Genomic DNA, 16,899 nt, shown 5'->3' on the forward strand with positions numbered 1-16,899 from the left:
CTCGATAACTCCTCGAAAAAAAATCAATAAAATTTTTAATTTCAAAATTCTACGCTGGATGAGCTTTTTAATGATACCACTCAAATTTCTCTACGATGAAAATGTCGATAGGCCAAAGTTGTCTGAACAAAAAAAACCCAATTGAGTATAAGCACAACGAAATTTTTATTTTCATAGTCAATAAGTAGTTACAAAGTGTAAGTAAAAAACGAGCTAACCCGATCTTAAAATTGAAATTGGAAAAAAAAACAGTTATAATATGAAGTTTTTGAAAACATGAGCATGCTTCTAAACTCGGGAAATCTTACATACTCACGACATCAAATCAGCGTCAGCCACAATGCCAAATCAGCGTTGTTGAACTTCACTGATTCAAATAATGACGCGAGGAGCTAGCCAAACCCAATTTAAACGACAACTAATGTCTTCGATGTCGAGGGAACTATTAAAACAGATCCTTAGAACAGTAGCCTAACACAAGCCGCATCAGCAGACAGACTTTCAAGAGCCATTCTAATACCACAAAGTCGGATCTACTATCGAAAACTTGTATGTAAATGTACTAGTTGTTTGACAACCATAGTGTGGAAAACATAAGGGGACTTAATTAAAATCAGAAGCGGTCTAATAAGTTTTGACCAAACACCAGCGGCAAAGTCAATGTAAAGCTAAAAGACCCGCTTGCTCAACTCGTCAGTGTCTGGTTTGCAGTATCCGAGATTGTAACTTCTAATCTCAAGGACATTCTCAGTAAGCGAAGAACTCTAACCCGCAGCGTCTTTAGACACACTGCACAAAATCGCGATTCCAATTCCAGCGCAGATGCGATAATTGAAGCGCACACTTTGAGAGTTACAGATTTTGATTGAATACACATTTTTTTCATTTATATTTATTGATTTGTTCAACGAACTTGTCCTCTTGCAAACTCGTCGAAGAACATTCTGCTGTCGCGCGAGAAAATTATGCGACATTTATATGATGAGTCTAATGCGCTCACATTTGCATGCAAAGTCACAGCAGCATCTCATTTCGCTATTATGTAATCTCTTATGATATACGGAAGAATTCAGAAGCTGCAAAAGGGGGTTCACTTTAAAGAATTCTGCTTTACTAGACTTGCACGCGTGAATCTTCATCGCCATACTTTCCCAACCGCAAGAGTATTATTTGAGTACATGGGATGAGCAGAGCCTGTTGAGAGATCTGTTTCGGAGGAAAAACTCCATAGCGATTCTGATGTGACTTAAAAATTATAAGGCCAAATACGTGCATTTTAGCCATGTTTTCTAAACTCGAAACTCTGTTTCCAAACTCCAAATCGCAAAAAGTAATGAAACTTCCCAAAATTTTTAACCAGCAACTACTGAACAGCTTCACAGCCCAAAATTTTGTTTAAAGAATTGTCCTAATTGCCGATGAAAACAATATTCACAAGATTAACAAACAAGGCATTAAGAAATCCTTTAAAAAATTAGTTATAAAAATGACTAAATAACGACAAATGTAACGTGATATGCTTTCGAAAAAAACTATCATCCTAAATTTCGCTTTGACAACAATTGATCAGAGAAAACGAACAATGTAAGTAACCATGTAAGTCACTTTACACAGAAAATTGACATAGGCAGAACATCAAAAAAATTTGAGGCAAACTGGCAGAACATCGAAAAAATTTGAGGCAATCTTTCACAGTTTTGCGGTGTTGCATAACAAGACAGGAATCAATCCATTTCTTTCTATAATTCACTCGCAAAATCTCTAATCGGGTATGTTTTATTAGTATACGGCAATACATCTTAAAGGTTTTCAAATGACATATTGATGAGTCAATGAAAAACAATTCGACCTTTTTCTTCCTGAGCAAATCAGATTCGTTATTTCTTATATTAACCATTTATTCAGAATATTAACCAGAATATTAACCATTTATGAGCTTTTGCAGACAAAAATTTTTCTCGCAACATTTAGGCAAGTGTTTAATAGCTCCGCTAACAAGACACTGCTTGTAAAGTGTCTTGGAAATGGGCGGCTAAATCGCAGCTCTAAAATCAAGCTGCCGTCAAGTATTCCATCTGCTTCAAGCTGGACGAGATAATCACTTCAACGACAATTAGTGTTGCAAATGACTTTCCTTTCTCAATTATTTTGCAAACAAGTATATAATCGATTGTTGCGAACTTGATACTTCATGAGCGTAGCGTGAAAATTTTTAGTTAAATCTAACTTAATTCTCTCTAGTTTACCACTTCATGAAATGTACTTCACTTTGGTGAACCCACCTGGCAGTTTTAGATGAAGTATCAGATTTACTGATGCTGGTTAATTTCAATTCCATTTTTAAAAAATCAGACTTCCATTTAATTGTAGTAAACACCGAAAGCAGGTTGTCCCAGAAAAAGAGCCCTTCTAACTCATCAAGACACTATAAAGCGCTCTAAATTACCACAAGCCTCTCAGTTAGCGTCAAAATGGTCAAGAGGCCAACAAAATGGTTCCATCGTACTTGAGCCTAGTGAAGCTAAAGGACGAAAAAAATTAGCTCAAACCAAAAACCACAAGTTAATAATTTTTTTCTCTTGCTCAGTCTATTTATCAACTCTATTTTTCCGCTAATTTTTTTAGAACAAAACTGTTCGCGCAGATGTGAAAAATGACATTTCTTGATATCACAAACTTATCTTGATCCTATTGAGGTAAAGAAGATCTAAACAATTGAAGAATCGTCAAAAAACAATATAATCAATTAAATTTAGGAAAGCATTCTAACTTTTTCGTTGATATAAATGAATATTAAATTTTGAAATGAATCATATTTTTGCCTTCTTTTGGTAATTGAAGTAATTTCGGTAATTTAGCCTTCTTTTGGTAATTTAGCCTAATTGTTGTGATAAACTTATTAAATAGCCTTGCTATTTCTTAAGTTTATCACGAGACTGTCTTTCAGATTCTTGTGAATGTTACAATAAATGGTTCTCTTGCTCGGAGCCAGTTGTCTATTGAGAGCTCTACAGAAGTCACCAGGCTGCATTGGGGAAAATCAAGCTTTCGCAAGGAAATCACTGAGCTTCAATCATAACTCCCGAGACAAATGTTCAACTACTGTTAGATAGAGGTATTCTCCAGCACAGGTCAGATGTGGTTATTTGGCATGACGTGATTAGTAATTCAATCACACCTCACCACTCAAATAGCAACACTGCTTTGAGTAAAGAAGAATTATTTCATGCTCTCAAAAGATTTGATTGCAATGTAGTAGGTATTGTTTATTCGCAAAGAAAAGGAACTCCAGACATTTTTGACGAATTGTGTAACTTAAAAGTTGGGCGAGTTATTAACGGAAGGAGACATTTGCTACCGAAATTCAAACAGAAACAGAAATGGTATGAAAACCAGCTAGCTGAAGTCCATCCTCACGTTTCGATAGAACTTAATTTTATTAATATCATATTGCGAGAAAAAGCAAATTTGCACAAGTTGACCTTGAAAAATAGATCGAAAACTCGAAAACGCAAGAGCAGACCAAGGAAAAACAAAGCGAAAAAGAACAAGAAAAAGAAAAAGAAGCCCAAAAAAACTTGCCAAGATTGATCGTGGAATTTTTAAACTAATATCTCTTTATTTATTGTTTTGTCTTATTGTTAACTAGCTCTTTGTCAAAGGCCAGTTGTATACTTGTAAGCTTACGGTACACGTTTTCTTTTCTTTCAGCATGGGAGGATCTCTAGCCGTCTCTGAGTCCAGCGGGCTTGAGGCAGTCCGGGGAACCACCTGAGGTGAAAGACTTTTTTTCATAGGACTAAGCTTAATTAAAATCCAGAAGTCTCATTTTACCTTATTGTTGAAATCGAGCTTCAGCTTTGTTCAACTATAAATTATATTAAAAAAATTAAGTAGTAACTTTGCAGCAGAATTCTAAACTCCAACCGATTTTTTTTCTCCTCAAAATAAAACCGTTTATTCCTCCTTTATCATGTCCGATTCCAATCCAGACAGCAGTCCGCTGAATGGTGTCAGTAACAATGCATCTGAAGAGCTACAGAAAGAGGTTCCACAATTGAAGTTTTTGGGACTCACACCATTGGCAAGCATTCAACAAGAAAGTAAACCCACTCCAAGTCAGAAGAAGCCGCTCTTGGCACTAAGTCCAGCAGGAGAAACAGAAGAGAAGCAAGAGCTACAAAATACAATCCAAGAAGGGATCAAAGAAGCAATCAACAATATTTTTCCTAGCCTCATAGACAAACTAAAAACTGACTTAAAGACGACAATTAACGAAATAGTTGAAGAGAAGTTTCAAAAATTCGTTGAAGAAAGTAAAACAGTGTGGCGAAGAGTAATAGATGAAAGGATTGCCGAACTGGAAACAATGCTGACACAGACCAGCGAGAGAATGATAGCTTCCAAAATCTCAGAGATGACCACTGATATCCACCGTAAAACTGACGAAAAGCTTGCGAGGTTTATCACTGAAATTGGAACAACCACCAACTCGGAGGACACTGTGACAGATCTCAAGATGCTCTCTCAAACAGAGCTTCTAGAAACGTACAATCGTCGTGATAATGTTAAAGTTTTTGGACTTTCTGAAACAATCGATGAAAGTGGAAACACGGAGACTAATGCTCAAACAGCGCAAGCGTTCTTGGATGTAACAGCTGACCTAAATGTTAACGTTGATGCTACTGACATATCAATTGCTCATCGACTTCCTTCTCGATACAAGAACAGACCAATCATCGTAAAATTTACTAGACGCATCAAGAAAATCGAAGTTCTCAAAAACAAACGTGCCTTAGAAGAAAGCCCCTCTTTCTGCAATGTTACAATACTTGAAGATGCAAGTAAACCCAGGCTTAATTTTCTCAAATTAATGAAAGGTGACGAACGGATCTCGTCATCGTTCATACGTGATGGGGTCATACACTACAGGTGGATGGACGGAAAGATGTACAGAATCAACAACTTATTTGAAGGTGGTTTGTTCCTCAATTATTCTTTAATCAACATCCAACAGTGCTTCAAGCCACCTCAAAATCCAGATACAGAACGGACGAATCAGCCCTTTCGTGAAACGTAAAAAGAAAGAAGAGGTATTTAACGAAACTGAAATTAACACGCAAAGGAAAGATTTAATAATTTTTCATCTCAATGTAAGATCATTAAAAAAACACCTACTAGATCTTGAATCTCTTATTTTTAGCTTAGATAAGCTGCCTCACATTATCTGCCTAACTGAAACCTGGTTGTGTGACGATGATGAAATAAAACAATATCTGTTACCGGGTTTCAGATCCCATATACAGAAGAGTAGAACATCCAGGGGAGGTGGTGTAATGATTCAAACCACAAGTTCATGCAAAATTCTGAAAGAAAAATCAATAAACTTTGAAGAGTCTGTCTTTGCTGAAATAGAATTCTCTGGGGCAAAACTAAATCTTGCGGTGATTTATAACAAACCTAGGGAAAACAAAATGAAATTTGTTGATAATCTTAATACTTTTCTAGAAGCCAACCAATCCCCTTCATTTCCTTTAATCATATGTGGTGATTTTAACATTGATACATTACAAGAGAATGCTTTGTCAAAAAAATATCTGAATTGTATATCATCTAATGGTTATGAAATTTTTGCAAAATCAGCAACCAGGGAAACGGATACCAGTTCCACTTGTCTCGATCATTTCGTGTATCAAAATATTAATCTGTTAAACTGTGAAATTCTAAAAAATCAAACTTTCAGACCACGATCCAATTATTCTAACATGCGGAATTTGTTTGGAACCTGAAGGTAAAACTACGTTTCGAAACACAGCTTTTCTGAAAAATCCGAGCACTGTAGAAAACTACGTAGAAACTCTCCGGGTGGAAATATCGGAGTGTAGTGGAAAATTGCTGAGTGCTACAACTTGCTCAGAAGCTTTCAATGTTTTTAATGAAACTTTTCTTAAAGTCACTGATAGATTTGCCCCAATCTGCAATTTCCCACCCAAGAAAAATCTGCTGCCAAAATGGCTCAATAAATCTTTGCTTAAAATCAGGTCAAAACGGAACCGAGCACATAGAAAGTGGAAGAAAGACTGCCATAACCAAGCTAAGCTTCAAGAATTTAAAAAGTGGCGTTTGACTTTTGAAAAAGAATGCAAAAAATCAAAAAAGCAGTACTATCAAAATAAGTTTCAAGCTTGCCAAACAGACTCGAGGACAACGTACAAACTTCTGAATGACATCAACGGAAAATCCAAAACGTTTAATGATCCCCCGCTTTTGAACACTTGTAGACAAAATTATAAGCTCCCATCAATTAAAAACAATGCAGATGTCTTTAATAAATTCTTTGCAAACGTTGGTGAAGGACTTAGCAATCATTTAACTGCCGCACATGATGTTGATATCCCAAATTGCGTTCACTCCATGTTCTTTTTCCCAACAACAAAGCGTGAAGTTGAATCCGTTTACCGAAGCTTACAAAATAAGTCCTCCTCGGGAGATGACCTAATATGTAACAGTATTGTAAAAGCCTCAATGCCAGCCACCTTAAATGTAATTACAAATTTGATTAACCGGTCATTCAACGAAGGCCTTTTTCCAGATAGCCTGAAAACAGCCAAGATCGTTCCTTTATTTAAAGATGGCTCAAAATCGGAGGAAAATAACTATCGCCCAAATTCACTACTCATAATTTGGAGCAAAATTTTTGAGAAAGTAGTTTTTAATAGAGTATATGGCTATTTCGAAAAACTAGGAATTCTCTCAAAGTATCAATTCGGTTTTCGAGACAAGCATAGCACGATTGATGCGCTCGTAGAACTTAGCGAAAAAATTCGTCACTCTGGAAAAGAGAACGCTATTAATTCGTTCTTTTTGGACTTGAAGAAAGCTTTCGATACTATAAATCATAATCTACTGCTAAAAAAACTGGAAAGATATGGTATCAGGGGGAAATGCTTAATGTGGTTTGAATCGTATTTAAGAAATAGGAGACAAAGAGTTTTTTTAAACAATGTGTCATCTGATTGGGAAATTTCAAACTGTGGGGTACCACAAGGTTCAATTCTGGGACCTCTACTCTTTCTAATATATATTAACGATCTCCCTCAAAATTGTAATCTTAATGTCCTGCTGTTTGCTGACGACACTAATATTACATCCATAGGAAACAGCCGTGCTGAAATTAGTCTCGAACTTGCGAATGCAGATGTCTTTAATAAATTCTTTGCAAACGTTGGTGAAGGACTTCGCAATCAGTTAACTGCCGCACATGATGTTGATATCCCAAATTGCGTTCACTCCATGTTCTTTTTCCCAACAACAAAGCGTGAAGTTGAATCCGTTTACCGAAGCTTACAAAATAAGTCGTCCTCGGGAGATGACCTAATATGTAACAGTATTGTAAAAGCCTCAATGCCAGCCACCTTAAATGTAATTACAAATTTGATTAACCGGTCATTCAACGAAGGCCTTTTTCCAGATAGCCTGAAAACAGCCAAGATCGTTCCTTTATTTAAAGATGGCTCAAAATCGGAGGAAAATAACTATCGCCCAATTTCACTACTCATAATTTGGAGCAAAATTTTTGAGAAAGTAGTTTTTAATAGAGTATATGGCTATTTCGAAAAACTAGGAATTCTCTCAAAGTATCAATTCGGTTTTCGAGACAAGCATAGCACGATTGATGCGCTCGTAGAACTTAGCGAAAAAATTCGTCACTCTGGAAAAGAGAACGCTATTAATTCGTTCTTTTTGGACTTGAAGAAAGCTTTCGATACTATAAATCATAATCTACTGCTAAAAAAACTGGAAAGATATGGTATCAGGGGGAAATGCTTAATGTGGTTTGAATCGTATTTAAGAAATAGGAGACAAAGAGTTTTTTTAAACAATGTGTCATCTGATTGGGAAATTTCAAACTGTGGGGTACCACAAGGTTCAATTCTGGGACCTCTACTCTTTCTAATATATATTAACGATCTCCCTCAAAATTGTAATCTTAATGTCCTGCTGTTTGCTGACGACACTAATATTACATCCATAGGAAACAGCCGTGCTGAAATTAGTCTCGAACTTGCGAATGCAGATGTCTTTAATAAATTCTTTGCAAACGTTGGTGAAGGACTTCGCAATCATTTAACTGCCGCACATGATGTTGATATCCCAAATTGCGTTCACTCCATGTTCTTTTTCCCAACAACAAAGCGTGAAGTTGAATCCGTTTACCGAAGCTTACAAAATAAGTCGTCCTCGGGAGATGACCTAATATGTAACAGTATTGTAAAAGCCTCAATGCCAGCCACCTTAAATGTAATTACAAATTTGATTAACCGGTCATTCAACGAAGGCCTTTTTCCAGATAGCCTGAAAACAGCCAAGATCGTTCCTTTATTTAAAGATGGCTCAAAATCGGAGGAAAATAACTATCGCCCAATTTCACTACTCATAATTTGGAGCAAAATTTTTGAGAAAGTAGTTTTTAATAGAGTATATGGCTATTTCGAAAAACTAGGAATTCTCTCAAAGTATCAATTCGGTTTTCGAGACAAGCATAGCACGATTGATGCGCTCGTAGAACTTAGCGAAAAAATTCGTCACTCTGGAAAAGAGAACGCTATTAATTCGTTCTTTTTGGACTTGAAGAAAGCTTTCGATACTATAAATCATAATCTACTGCTAAAAAAACTGGAAAGATATGGTATCAGGGGGAAATGCTTAATGTGGTTTGAATCGTATTTAAGAAATAGGAGACAAAGAGTTTTTTTAAACAATGTGTCATCTGATTGGGAAATTTCAAACTGTGGGGTACCACAAGGTTCAATTCTGGGACCTCTACTCTTTCTAATATATATTAACGATCTCCCTCAAAATTGTAATCTTAATGTCCTGCTGTTTGCTGACGACACTAATATTACATCCATAGGAAACAGCCGTGCTGAAATTAGTCTCGAACTTGCGAATGCAGATGTCTTTAATAAATTCTTTGCAAACGTTGGTGAAGGACTTCGCAATCATTTAACTGCCGCACATGATGTTGATATCCCAAATTGCGTTCACTCCATGTTCTTTTTCCCAACAACAAAGCGTGAAGTTGAATCCGTTTACCGAAGCTTACAAAATAAGTCGTCCTCGGGAGATGACCTAATATGTAACAGTATTGTAAAAGCCTCAATGCCAGCCACCTTAAATGTAATTACAAATTTGATTAACCGGTCATTCAACGAAGGCCTTTTTCCAGATAGCCTGAAAACAGCCAAGATCGTTCCTTTATTTAAAGATGGCTCAAAATCGGAGGAAAATAACTATCGCCCAATTTCACTACTCATAATTTGGAGCAAAATTTTTGAGAAAGTAGTTTTTAATAGAGTATATGGCTATTTCGAAAAACTAGGAATTCTCTCAAAGTATCAATTCGGTTTTCGAGACAAGCATAGCACGATTGATGCGCTCGTAGAACTTAGCGAAAAAATTCGTCACTCTGGAAAAGAGAACGCTATTAATTCGTTCTTTTTGGACTTGAAGAAAGCTTTCGATACTATAAATCATAATCTACTGCTAAAAAAACTGGAAAGATATGGTATCAGGGGAAATGCTTAATGTGGTTTGAATCGTATTTAAGAAATAGGAGACAAAGAGTTTTTTTAAACAATGTGTCATCTGATTGGGAAATTTCAAACTGTGGGGTACCACAAGGTTCAATTCTGGGACCTCTACTCTTTCTAATATATATTAACGATCTCCCTCAAAATTGTAATCTTAATGTCCTGCTGTTTGCTGACGACACTAATATTACATCCATAGGAAACAGCCGTGCTGAAATTAGTCTCGAACTTGCGAATGCAGATGTCTTTAATAAATTCTTTGCAAACGTTGGTGAAGGACTTCGCAATCATTTAACTGCCGCACATGATGTTGATATCCCAAATTGCGTTCACTCCATGTTCTTTTTCCCAACAACAAAGCGTGAAGTTGAATCCGTTTACCGAAGCTTACAAAATAAGTCGTCCTCGGGAGATGACCTAATATGTAACAGTATTGTAAAAGCCTCAATGCCAGCCACCTTAAATGTAATTACAAATTTGATTAACCGATCATTCAACGAAGGCCTTTTTCCAGATAGCCTGAAAACAGCCAAGATCGTTCCTTTATTTAAAGATGGCCCAAAATCGGAGGAAAATAACTATCGCGCAATTTCACTACTCATAATTTGGAGCAAAATTTTTGAGAAAGTAGTTTTTAATAGAGTATATGGCTATTTCGAAAAACTAGGAATTCTCTCAAAGTATCAATTCGGTTTTCGAGACAAGCATAGCACGATTGATGCGCTCGTAGAACTTAGCGAAAAAATTCGTCACTCTGGAAAAGAGAACGCTATTAATTCGTTCTTTTTGGACTTGAAGAAAGCTTTCGATACTATAAATCATAATCGACTGCTAAAAAAACTGGAAAGATATGGTATCAGGGGGAAATGCTTAATGTGGTTTGAATCGTATTTAAGAAATAGGAGACAAAGAGTTTTTTTAAACAATGTGTCATCTGATTGGGAAATTTCAAACTGTGGGGTACCACAAGGTTCAATTCTGGGACCTCTACTCTTTCTAATATATATTAACGATCTCCCTCAAAATTGTAATCTTAATGTCCTGCTGTTTGCTGACGACACTAATATTACATCCATAGGAAACAGCCGTGCTGAAATTAGTCTCGAACTTGCGAATGCAGATGTCTTTAATAAATTCTTTGCAAACGTTGGTGAAGGACTTCGCAATCATTTAACTGCCGCACATGATGTTGATATCCCAAATTGCGTTCACTCCATGTTCTTTTTCCCAACAACAAAGCGTGAAGTTGAATCCGTTTACCGAAGCTTACAAAATAAGTCGTCCTCGGGAGATGACCTAATATGTAACAGTATTGTAAAAGCCTCAATGCCAGCCACCTTAAATGTAATTACAAATTTGATTAACCGGTCATTCAACGAAGGCCTTTTTCCAGATAGCCTGAAAACAGCCAAGATCGTTCCTTTATTTAAAGATGGCTCAAAATCGGAGGAAAATAACTATCTCCCAATTTCACTACTCATAATTTGGAGCAAAATTTTTGAGAAAGTAGTTTTTAATAGAGTATATGGCTATTTCGAAAAACTAGGAATTCTCTCAAAGTATCAATTCGGTTTTCGAGACAAGCATAGCACGATTGATGCGCTCGTAGAACTTACCGAAAAAATTCGTCATTCTGGAAAAGAGAACGCTATTAATTCGTTCTTTTTGGACTTGAAGAAAGCTTTCGATACTATAAATCATAATCTACTGCTAAAAAAACTGGAAAGATATGGTATCAGGGGGAAATGCTTAATGTGGTTTGAATCGTATTTAAGAAATAGGAGACAAAGAGTTTTTTTAAACAATGTGTCATCTGATTGGGAAATTTCAAACTGTGGGGTACCACAAGGTTCAATTCTGGGACCTCTACTCTTTCTAATATATATTAACGATCTCCCTCAAAATTGTAATCTTAATGTCCTGCTGTTTGCTGACGACACTAATATTACATCCATAGGAAACAGCCGTGCTGAAATTAGTCTCGAACTTGCGAAGATAAATAACTGGTTGAAATCAAATAAACTGGTACTTAACCTTGAAAAGACTATCTTAATGAAAATGCTGGTTGCTGGTTCCAAAATAGATTCAAGTGAATATCTGTTTGATGATCAAGTTGTCCAAACTCACTCTATGTGCAAGTATCTTGGTGTTAGAATTGATGCAAAGCTTTCCTTTATTAGCCATATTGAGCGTGTAAAGAAAAAACTAAGCAAGCAATGTGGAATTGTATTTAAAATGAGACATTTTGTTCCTAGATTGCAACTCATAAGCTATTATTCGAGCAACGTGATTCCCATTATTCAATATGGCGTTCTTGTATATGGTTGCTGCAGCTACTCTTCTTTACTACCATTGTTTATGTTGCAGAAAAAGGTGTTAAAGTTTATATCCTTTCGACGACAATCAGACAGTTGCAGTGATTTGTTTCTTAAACATGGATTTCTCTCAGTCTACGAGCTACATATTTACGAGCTCCTTAAATTTGTTCTTAAATCGATTTGCAATTTTCATTCTGAGAATTATTGTAACGAAATGTTTCAATTTAGTAAAAAAAGGAGGAATACGAGGCAATCCGAGCTAAGATTACTCAATATACCTTGCTGCAAGAGAAAACTTGAGAAATTTTCGATCAAATATCGTGCTGCTAAACTGTATAATAAGCTCAGGGAATTAAATCTGCTACCTGGAAACGTAGAAAAAAGTACGCGTGATGAATTAAAAAATATATACCATAAGTTAAAGGATTCTTACCTTATTAACAACCAAGAGCTACTAAATTATATGTTTGAAATGTAGTAAAATTGAAAATGTTAATGTTTCTGAGTTAAATATGGGGATTGCTGCAATAGAGAATCAGCAAGATTCCGTGCAAGTCCACTTGTGTCATGATAAATATATCCAATGGTTGCATATATTCAGTCATGTCCAAGAAATAAATTCTTTTTTTTTCTTTTTTTTGAAAATTTTTTTCATAACCTCGGAAACTTTTTTGGTCTGTATTAATAAAATAGAACAATCTGCGGCAACAAAAACTTTAATTGCATTTTCCAAGATTCAAAGATTCCTTTACAGAAATAACGTATGTACGTCAGTTTAGTGTTACATTGCTGTAAGAGAAACAAAACATACGTAAACATACTATATTTAACGTATCACCTGTAAGTAACACTCAGGTAACAAGATCTCATTAATTTTTAAAGCAAAATTAGACTAAGAATTCGCCTTTTTGAATAATCGTTCTTTCTATGTCAAAACTGACATCCATTTTCTTTCTATGGATGTTTTCCGTTTGTGCGCCCTCCCGCTTAGTGGGTGCATATTATTTGCACGCCCCAGACGACTGTGCCATATTTTACATACTGATTAATTGTATAATGGCAAATGTTCTGTAACGATGGTGCATAAAATGCATAACGTAATGGGGGTGGGGCACAAACAGAAATGATCCCTTTCCATATATGCATGTTATAACCAACTTGATTTCTGACTTTTGAAAAAGGAGCAGAAGGAACGACAACACCCAGTCAGATATAGAAGTCATTCATCAAAAGCAGCACTGACAGAAGAACTTACAAAATCTCAGCGTATTTCACAGTTTCTTGAAGACGTCAGTCGGCAGCTCCCAATTACAACAGCCAGCATGAAAACATCCAATCCAAGTACACACAGACCTCACGCAACTGAAAGCAGCGTTTCTGCAACTGGTCAACCATCCGATGATGCAAAAGGTGAACCTCTATCTTTATCCCAATTATTTTTTGTGTTTTTTAACGGTCAGTATAGAATGATAAATATTTTATAGCGTTAATAACGCCGTGTAATGCCCGAAAACACGTGGGGCTAGCCATTTCAATTGAATATAAGCTTGTAAGGGAAAAGAGAAACATTATTCAGGGAAAAAGATACGGTTCAATAAAAGGTTTATCAAAGTATCCAACATACGAGCGAACACCCACGCGATCTCTCGATAACGAGTATCAAATAATGGTAGTGAGAGAACCAAGGCCACGAGAGATGTTGAGAAGCCCCACAAAAAACCAATTGGTCAAATCATTCACCGACATGAATTACCGCACATCACCCAATACACTTCCACCAAAAAGTGCGAGCCACTACAGATCTCCCAAGAGTAGTTCATCAGTTATAACCATTCCTGCCTCCAGCACACCTCGACTATCGGAAAAAACGCGCAGTATTATGGCAAAGTACAATGGCAGTGAACACGCATACAGCGATGGTCAAGCGCTTTTCCACTTTCCTTAGGCATTTTTAGATAGTCGTGAACAGGTCACCGTCAGAATTTAGCACATAATATACTTAATATCAATGGTAAGTTAGCATCCTAGTTTTACCAATTGAATGAAATTTCAATTCTTGACGCAATATTACTCCAACTTTAATAGAAATTTGAAAACTATTCCTAATCATCGGTCTCGAACACTAGTGCTCTCGCCTTTTTTAAAAAATAAAATAGAGATAATACACAATGGCAAATTTCCAGAAATCTGATCTTAAATCTTAAATCAAATTTTGATCATTTCTTTTTCGAGAACTGATCACAATTCGATGTAATATTACGTCGAAAATTGAATTTCGACTTCTACAAATTAAGGAGTGCACTTTTGACGTTCAGTATAGCATCGAAAACAAATTCTCGCTCAGAAAGTGGGCACCTCTTCAGTATGTTCTACGACTCCCCCCCCCCTTTAATAAGGTGTAATATATTGTAATTACGAGTACGCGTGTGGGTGCAAATAATATGAACACTAACTAGGGTGGGTACATTTACGAAAAACAGAGCAGAGCATAGAATACCAAATCAAGTGTAGTTGACAAAGCGCCTGGAGTGACAAAATTTTAAAGCGTTAACAGACCACATGATTTGCTTGTTTAATAAGATGGGACGGATTAGTGAGAGGATATAGCAAATAATACACAATGATAATACACAATAAGCTCCGATCAATTCACGCCCAAAAAGTGGGAAAATGATGAACAATTTATAAGGCCAACCAACGCTTCAATCCTCGTTGCACCGACTAATTGGAGGTCCTCACGTCAACAATTCAGCATCGACTTCTAACATTGTGACGATAGAGGAGTTTACCCAGAAACGAAGCAGCAATGTGTCAGCAGCCACTCAGGCAATGATTAAAGATGTTAAGGCTAAAAGTGAGAGACTAGCATCACGACTGCTCGGAGACTCTGGACAAGACAACAAAGGTGTGTCGACGTGTACTAATAATAAACACCAGGCTGAGAAAGAATCTACCGAATGTGTTGACGACAAAATACATGATGAAAGCTCTCATTAGTAAAAAAAAAAATTATCAATTTTCCACTTCACAATATTCTATCATATTGTATTGGTTCTATTCTGCATCGGACAACATTTTTTTCCACAAAACTGTCAAAGACAAAAGTGATGCTTAGATAAGCAGATCTATTATATTCACTCAATCAAATTCTATCAAGAGCTCGGAGATTTGAACATAAAAGCTAACACAATTAAGTCAAAATTCGGATCTTTACCGTTTGCCCCCCACCCCTCGCAGGGGACGCTATGCACCCCCAGTTTCAGAGCACGTGCCACTACATAGTAAATCATCATTTTAAAATATAACACGTGCTTCTCGGGAGTGGGGGTGCAAATAATACGGATCCGTGTAACATGTGTTTCATGCAATCCGGCAAAGTTTCTGCAAAATTTGGAAGAAAGCATTGGCAATTTAATCGACGATTAGCTATTTCAAAACATGCCAGTATATGATATCCCAAGCCATAATGTCACAAAAGCAGAACACTAGAGCTTTCGCCAAACTCTGGCAGTCCAATACGAACATCAACACTGTCCCAACTTCTGCTGAAGTTTCTAGCGAACATCTCACAAGCCAATCAAATCACAAAAATGCACAGGATTTGGGTCATGAATCACATCCGAAATCTAATAGGAAAGGAGAAAAGGGCACTCGAGATGGGCGTGGTGAAAGCATTGGTGGGAATGGAGATGCCAGGTCATTCCAGAAGGAGAGAGGCCCACATATCACGCAAAAATCTCCAGGTTAAAAACCTATAACTTATACAAAATTTCTCAATTAATGCTAATAGTCAGATTACAGGCATTGTTACTTTCCACTGCTACATGCATTGTTATCCAGCACGGTAATAATATAATGAACAAATTTAGGACACGTTTACAGATTTACACATTTAAGATTCCTTTTTCTCATTGATCCCAAATCACCGATTCAGAAAATGATGATAGTAATAATAATAATAAGCACAACGCTTTTCTAAACAATTTCTAACTTTTACAGCCACAGAGGCCTTTTCTTGAGTATAGCAATTAAAAATCTGTTTTCAGTGGATGAAATTCCAACTAAAGATTCAACTCAAGAGCAGTCAAACGTAATAGCAGCTGAGGATACCAAAATAGAATCATGGTCTAAGCTCTTCACAGACACGTGGTCTAAAATTCCGCAGAGTAGACAGAGCGACGAAAAGGACAGAATAGAGCTAGAATCTCTCATGGAACGACTCAATTCCATGAGCACTGAACTGAATTCCATCAACCAGCAGCTCAAAAAGGACGTCCTTCAGATTCCAAAGGCACTTAAAGTTAAGCCATGAAGTAGTTTAATAACAGAGGAGATAGCATCGACTGGTTCACAAACAATACAATAATCTTGCCTAAATTATGATTTTAAGTATTATTGCAGACAAAATATAAATAACAACTAAGAGACCAATCAATTTTTCCTAAAACTAACAAACCGCAAATGCAAGCGTTGGGTGGGTGGGTGGTGGTGGTGGTGGGGGGGGGGATTGGGGGCTGGGGCAAGCGAGGTGGAAGTGGACGAGGGGAATGTGCTGAGGGGTGAGAGAGAGGGGGGTGACTGAGAAGGGGTTAAACTTTCAAGATTAAGAACCGCCCTACACACCATTATATAGTCTTTAAAAACAGTTTCGGCCAAACGCATACTTAGAGACTTAACTCAGAGAGCTGCTAGGCCACTTAACGTCCTCCGCGCGCTACCTGCTTATTCCGCTTTTGAGGACCAAAAGCCAAAAGGGTAAGACAAAAAAATGGTCAACCATAAAAGAGACACAGGACTAATTTAATTTCGAGAAGTTGCTTGGTGATATGAGTTTGCACGTAATGTTCTGACACCTCCCATCCGTAAATTCTTGAAACAAACACAGAGATACTGTTAAAGATTTGACTGAGGAGCTAACAAAAAAAATAAATTTTTGAATGTTTAACGACAAAATAGTTGATCTTTATTGGCTGACAACATACTGATAC

General features: G+C 36.7%; 1 protein-coding gene across 4 annotated transcripts in view; it reads left to right on the forward strand.

Moving 5' to 3' along the window:
- LOC142341545 (uncharacterized) overlaps window positions 1-16,371 on the forward strand; it is a 30,251-nt gene extending 13,880 nt beyond the window's left edge. For all 4 annotated transcript variants that reach the window (XM_075392574.1, XM_075392566.1, XM_075392583.1 and 1 more), the window contains 5 exons: window positions 13,093-13,321; window positions 13,513-13,830; window positions 14,601-14,893; window positions 15,423-15,654; window positions 15,958-16,371. In XM_075392574.1, the coding sequence (XP_075248689.1) occupies window positions 13,093-13,321; window positions 13,513-13,830; window positions 14,601-14,893; window positions 15,423-15,654; window positions 15,958-16,223 (1,338 nt within the window). In that variant the 3' untranslated portion in view covers window positions 16,224-16,371. The remainder of the gene's footprint in view (window positions 1-13,092; window positions 13,322-13,512; window positions 13,831-14,600; window positions 14,894-15,422; window positions 15,655-15,957) is intronic.
- Window positions 16,372-16,899: the final 528 nt, after the last annotated feature.

This window comes from Convolutriloba macropyga, chromosome 1 (genome assembly GCF_964194025.1).
Source record: "Convolutriloba macropyga chromosome 1, txConMacr16.3, whole genome shotgun sequence".
In the NCBI taxonomy this organism is placed as follows: Eukaryota; Metazoa; Xenacoelomorpha; order Acoela; family Convolutidae; genus Convolutriloba; species Convolutriloba macropyga.